Consider the following 6,872-nt stretch of genomic DNA (forward strand, 5'->3'; position numbering starts at 1 on the left):
CACTCTGTAGATTATATCCAGGTGTGGATGAGAGATGAGACAGCAACGTAGTGAGACGAGCTAATTAATTAAGTAACTTGGCGTACAAGCGTTCTATCTGCTAGCTGACTAATCAGCAGTCAAAGTCAACTGTACGTACATGCAAATAAACAAGGGAGTGCGGCGCCAGCGCTGGTGTACCGGGGCAGCGGCGGCTGCACTAGTCAGTCCACCTCCGAGACGGGGACGTCGAGCCTCGCGATCTCGTAGGACGTCATGTTGTCCGGGTACTCGAACTTCCAGCCGTCTGCCATGGCCAACTGCCATTCCTGGAAAATGCATGCAACGTAGTCGTCGCAGTCGTCCTTGGCCTCCTCGTTGTGGTAGGACAACACGTCGCGGTAGTCCTCGTCGTCGTCGTCGTCATCCCCGTGTCGTCGTCGTTGTCATCGTCCTGTGCAGGCGTCGGCGCCTACCGTGTTTGACGACGAGGCGTCGGTGAACGGTCAAAAGGGCAGTCCCTGTCGCTGAGGAAGCCCGCCCTCCTCCTTGTATCCTTCTCGGTCTCACAAAGGTGCGCCAGGTGTCGGAGTCGATAGCGTAGGCGGGATCGGCGCGAAGGTCCGGCGGTAGGTACCGCCGCCTGCACCGGATCTCGGCGCTCCTATATGGCTCGCGCGCAGGCACGGGCGGGACAGGCACTCGGAGCTAGCTCAGCCGCCAGCAGCCAGGCATGTGCATGTCCCCCAGCTGCCGCCCGCCAGTGCGCGCGCAGAAGAGCCAGCTGCCGCCCGCCAGTGCGCGCGCAGAAGAGCCAGCTGCGACATTGATGGCGAAGTCTCTGGCGCAGACGCATAAGCGCTGACCGCGGAAGCGATGCCCACGATACAGGCTCACTGCCAGGCGGGCCCGGTGGAAAAGGGAGCGGTCATTTGGGGCGTCCGTGCAGCGTCCGCCGCGACGCATCCCAGGCGCAAATATGCGCCGGGTTTGCGTCGCTGCGGATGGCCCGGTCACTATGCATCGCCCGCTGGAGCGTGTTCCAAACGCATTTTCGGCTCGAGCGGATGCAAACGGTCGCTCATCATCCGTTTGCACCGTCCCGTTGGAGATGCCCTAAGAGATGGGGCAGGAAAGTCCACTCCTCCCCTTCCGCGTCTCTTGCCCGTATTCTGCCCAACCACTCTCTACGACTGCGCGTTCGAGGAAGACGACGATGGCGTGCGCGGCGGGCTGGCAGCGGTGTCGCAGCAGCCAGCAGGTGAGCTAAAGGTGATAGTTGTTCAGGTGAGTAATGATCAATTGTGGCACTTAAAAGTGCCCCAAAAGGTATACATCTATTGGGGCACTTCAAAAAGTGCCCTAGTAGGTATACACAAATTGGGGCAAGTGCCCCAATAAGTATACAATTAGGGGCACTTCGGAAAAGTGCCACTAATTGGCTACTATTAGGGGCATTTTGACAAGTGCCACTAGGACAAGTGCCCCTATATCTATACCGTGGTGTAGTGAGCGTGCATTCTCACGTGCGGGCCACCCCAGCCAGCGGCTGACTATAAGACCACGAACTGCTGCCACAATGTCTTGGTGACCCATTGAACGTGTGTCACAAAACTCAAAGCTAGACTGCATACTCCCCCAAGGCAAGCTCTAGCCAGCCCGGTCGAAGGCATGGCGTCCACGGTGAAGGACAGCGAACAGGCTCCGCTGGCGCCGTCCCCTCCGGCCAAGCTCCGCCCCGCCGAGCTTGTCCTGAGGCTGCTGCTATTCGCGGCGTCGCTGTCGGGGCTCGTGGTGCTGGTCACCGGCAAGCAGACGGCGATTGTGCCGGTGGTCCTGACGCCGCCGTTCAGATTCGGGCCCGTCGCCGCCGAGTTCACAAACTCGCCGGCGCTCATGTACGTGACCCTTCATAGTTCATGGCATATCGTCATATTAGCTCTTCTCTCCCACTGGAATTGATGTTTATACACATCCATGTGGTTTGCAGTTATCTTCTCGTGGCGCTCTGCATGACGTGCTTGTATAGCTTGCTCACGGCAGCCAGCTCGGTCAAGTCAGGAGGATCTTCCTGTGCCAAGAAGATCTTCGTCCACACTCTGCTTGATGTGGTGAGTACCTTATTATGCTAGTATTAGCTACTCCTTTGAACCTGGGAAGAAAGTCACCGAGAGAAGCCTATAATAATAACTAATCCGATGCATCCCTCGCAGTATCACGCGGCCGTCATGGCCTCGGCGACCGGCGCAGCGGCGGCCGTGGCGTGGGTGGGGCTCAAAGGGAACGACCACACCAGGTGGAACAAGATCTGCAACGTCTACGACAAGTTCTGCCGCCACATCGGCACCGCCACCGCGCTCGGCCTCATCGCCTCCATACTGCTCGTCCTCCTCGCCGCACTCAACGCCCACTCCCTCTACCGCCGAAGACGTTGAAACTTCACTTGCCATGATGCATGATGTCGTCCGTCTGGTTTGCTGAGCTTGCTGGTCTGAACTCAGTTGCTGCATACTAGTCCTCTGTGGGATGTACGTGGCTGCGGAGTGCTCTCGGTCTGCGTCTGTGTGTGGGTGTAGGTGTAATATGTTGTACAGTACGTAGTACGTTTGTTAATTGTTGGTTGTACAACACAACGCTTTGTGATGACTTATGACTTTTATGAAATGTTTTTTAAAACAGAAGCCGATCTGTATTTGAATTATTGAATATATTATGCTTCAATGTGAGCTTTGATGGACATCAACTGTTTGATCGTGCACCATTATCCTTTAAGCTCATGCATCAGCTTACTTATTTTTTTCTCATATACATTATATGATATTTCGTTTTAAACATTTGAAGATTATTCAGCGAGAGCACATTGTTAGAGATGTATTTGGTGGTTAGAGATATTACATGATTTCTATAGGATTTGTAGATCATCTCATACCTTATCTTTAGGAGAGCATTTTTAGCATCCATGTCTTGTACCACTATACACCCCCCCCCGAGAGGATCAATACAAACAACCACCACATTATGTCATTGTACTCTTTCATGATATCAGAGGGTTTCATTCCCCAACCTAGTCTCTAATACACGCTTCCGCCACGCCTCCCCTGGGGAGATCGATCTCCAGGATTTCCACTGGGGGCGGGCATCTCTAGCACACAGTCACTAGTAGAAAACGGGGCATTAGCACCGGTTTGAAATGGCCATATATACCGGATGGGCAACCGGTCTAACTCATCCGGTGCTAAAGGCACCGGTTCAGTGGGCATCACGTGGCCCGCAAAGGAGCGTCCGGGCGGAGGACCTTTAGCACCGGTTCGTAATATGAACAGGTGCTAAAGAGTCTACCGCAGCAGAAAAACGCCCCAAAACGCTGCCGCGGTAGAACCCCGCTACCGGTGCTTTTTTATATCCAATTTTTTCGAATTATTTTCCACTCCCTATTTTTTTTTTCTTCAGAATTTCTAATATTTTACTTATTTCACAATTTTAGTCTCTAACTACACTTATCTCTAGTCAAATTACTTACTCGTGGTCTTTTTATATCCATTTTTTTTGAATTATTTTCCACTCCCTATTTTTTCTTGTTTTCTTCAGAATTTCTAATATTTTACTTATTTCACAAGTTTAGTCTCTAACTACACTCATCTCTAGTCAAATTACTTACTCGTGGTCAAACTTCTCGCTCGGTCACCCATCCTCCCACTACTCCAGCACTAGCACGCTTAACTTCCAAGTTCCTTTCCCTCCTGCTTGCAAGTGCTTCGTGCGCATGCATGTGATACTAGTATCATATCAATCATATTAACATGTTGGTCGATGTCATATTTCTTTATTGTTTGAATTTCAAATAATTATTTTAATAAACAAAAGTAATGATGTAATAATAATCTTGAATAAATAAATAAATTTTTTAATTTGTATTATTTTTAATTATTATTTTTAAATATTTTTTGCCAAACCTAAATCCTGAAAATTTGAAAATCTTATAATTACCTAAAAGTAATAGTAATCTTTATGCATGATGCAATTATTCATTTTAATTTTTTAAAAATAAAAAATATAATACTAAATTTCTAGCAAAAATTAAAATCTTTCTGCTTTCGTAATTTAATTTGGAATTTTGAGAATCTAAAAATTGGCTAACCAGGTAAACCCTAGTGAATTCGGGTGTAACTTTTTTCCACGATCATTTTGATATATTATACGGTTTTTTTCAACATCGTGTGCAAAAGTTAATGTCATTTTACCTTTTTCTAAATTTTTTATGCAAATAAAGTCAACATTCAAATTTGTCAATTTTCACTAATAGTAGGTTGTTTAATATACAGGAATCTCAAATGAGTTTATTTTTTGAATTTTCTATCATTTTCTTTTATATTTTACAGAGCTAAAAAAGCGATCCACGTGGTGGGGGTGGAGGTGCGTGGGGAGCAGAAAAACCTTTAGCACCGGTTCGTGCCACGAATCAGTGCTAAAGGGTTCGCGGCTAACGCCAACCCTTTAGCACCGATTCGTAGCACGAACCGGTGCTAAAGGTCCCGCACAAATCGGTGCTAAAAATGTGGTCTCTCGAACCGGTGCTAATGCACCCTTTAGTCTAGGTTCGTAACCTATCCGGTACTAATGTTCTTTGGAGCAGAAAACCAATGCCTTTTTTTTCTACTAGTGAATTAAATTTGATTTTTTTTACTTTCCAATTTCATATCAGTTTTTTCTATGATTTTTTGGCCGATCATAGATTGTTTTTGCTTAACAATTGGCACTCTGTTAGCAGTTCAAGTAATTGTGATCTTGAACATGTTGACTAACAAGTGGCACCCTGTTTCTATGCTTGCAGTATTTTGTTTGGGCTACCTTCCGGTTATAGAAAAGTTGAATTGTCATTCTAAGCTACCAGCATGATTGTCTACATTGGTAACCTCGTTCAAAGGTGTCAACTGAAAACTGTTAATATTTTGTCCCACTCTGGGTACTCTAATCTTGTGCTTTTGATTACCAAATTGTCTCCATATTGTTACAAAACCGCACAAATAAAAGTAGATCAAACGAAGAACGAGAACACAGATTTTTTACGTGGAAAACCCAAACGGGAAAAACCACGAAACGCACGGCGGCGCTCTCACTATAATTGGAGGAGTATTACAATACACGAGAGGACAGACCCTCTACGTGCTATCAATATGGAGAAACTCTCTCTCTCTCTATTCTATGACTACCTGGGACTATATATAGGGGCAAGCAACTCTCTTTCTTGGTGGACACGAAATAGAGTTGTACTGTGCTACGTCTAGCACGTTTGGCATGCCATAGTCCGTTAGGACTCCTTCCATAGTACAACAGGTAAACAGATTTCGGAACACAATACAACAAACTCCACCTTGAGCCGAAATCCCTTGCAACAGTCATAGATAGCATTCAACTCCTCAACTAAAGTCATCACAAGTAAACCTTGTGCCTTGGAATGTCCGTAGGACTATTAAACTTCTCATGAAGTCAAATTGAGCAAATCTATCTTGGGTCGTCCAGAAAACAACACAGCTGTCAACAAAGCTGATATATGAACCTGGGCATCCTGTAAAACCCCAGCAAAAGTCTGAGTCTGTGCCACTGACCTCAAAGAAAAACTGAAACTGCTCAAACATCAAATGACATAAGTCATCATATCTCCTGTGGTGCCTGAACAAGCGCATAGCTCATAGTGCAACATCTCGATGCACATAACATTGTGAAGAACTCATCTCATGGAATCTGAACGTGCTACAAAACTGAAAGCACAAACCTCGGCAAACATACTCATGCAAGAGCATAAGGGCACAACGCACACCAAAAACTGCCGATCTGTAATGGCTAATGAAAATCCATGACATGGTCAAAAATATCTTTGTAGAACAACAGCCGGATGAAGGAACTTCAACATGCAATGGAGCTTCAACTCTGCAATAGACCCCTCTTGAAAGAGCATAGACAATTGAATTGCACTGAAACTTACAGTACCAAATGTTGTAGTGTCTAGCAGAAACAATCTCCTTGTTGCACCTCAAACAATCCTCATCACGAACTTAAGTAACAAAGCAAAATCTTCACATGCATAACAGCAAAAACTCTGGAGAGCAAAGAATATAATGCTGGCTACCAACAGGCATAAAAGTTACCTCCTCCATATTTTTTTTCTGATATCTGAATTGTGTTCTTCATATAATCGCAGCAACATAATATCTAAAATTTGCATCAGTAATATCTCCCGACGGGCTAATCCAATAAACTCCACCTTGAAGTGAAAACTCTTTAAAAACGATGATCATACCATCGGCAAATCATCAAACATAGGTGGCACAATAATCCTTTTCCTCCTCAGTGTCCAGACATCAGCATACTTATTTTCCAATCTATCCAGTGCATCCTCATAATCGGCTTGCGCGAACCAGCGCTCGCATCTCGACTTGCCATAGGGAAAACCTTGTGTCATAATATAACAGCTGAACATCGTACTTCATGATATCCATGAATCGACAAAACTGTGATCACAAAGTAGTGCAAGTAACCGAAAAATTCTTTACAGAATTAAATTTGCAAAGCAAATATATTAGATTGCACCTGATACTGTTGGGGGTCTGAACGTAGAAAATTGGAGAACAGGAAACCAATCTGCAGCTTCATATGGAATAGCACTAGCGCTGCAGTTGAATTGCCTGGGGACTTGATCCAGTGATTTTGATTAAGCGATCATGTACGCGTATGTCCACCTCACACGCACCTTACAGCCTCAACGATCTAGTACCTGATTTGATCCACGGGCAGCTCCAAGCATAGAACTGAATACAGACTAGAGGAAGTACAGCGGCGGATTGGGAAATCATACCGGACTCCAGTATACGATATGTAGATTCGTGCAGCTGCGG

The 6,872-nt window shown here is 45.9% G+C and overlaps 1 protein-coding gene across 1 annotated transcript; it reads left to right on the plus strand.

Moving 5' to 3' along the window:
- The first annotated feature begins 1,560 nt into the window (after positions 1–1,560).
- LOC124708453 (CASP-like protein 1D1) lies at positions 1,561–2,657 on the plus strand. Its single transcript, XM_047240133.1, has 3 exons — positions 1,561–1,877; positions 1,970–2,090; positions 2,193–2,657. The coding sequence occupies exons 1-3, from the start codon at positions 1,651–1,653 to the stop codon at positions 2,412–2,414; spliced, it is 570 nt and encodes a 189-aa protein (XP_047096089.1). The 5' UTR covers positions 1,561–1,650; the 3' UTR covers positions 2,415–2,657.
- The last annotated feature ends 4,215 nt before the right edge of the window (positions 2,658–6,872 follow it).

The sequence above is a fragment of the Lolium rigidum genome, chromosome 4, assembly GCF_022539505.1.
Source record: "Lolium rigidum isolate FL_2022 chromosome 4, APGP_CSIRO_Lrig_0.1, whole genome shotgun sequence".
Lineage (NCBI taxonomy): Eukaryota > Viridiplantae > Streptophyta > Magnoliopsida > Poales > Poaceae > Lolium > Lolium rigidum.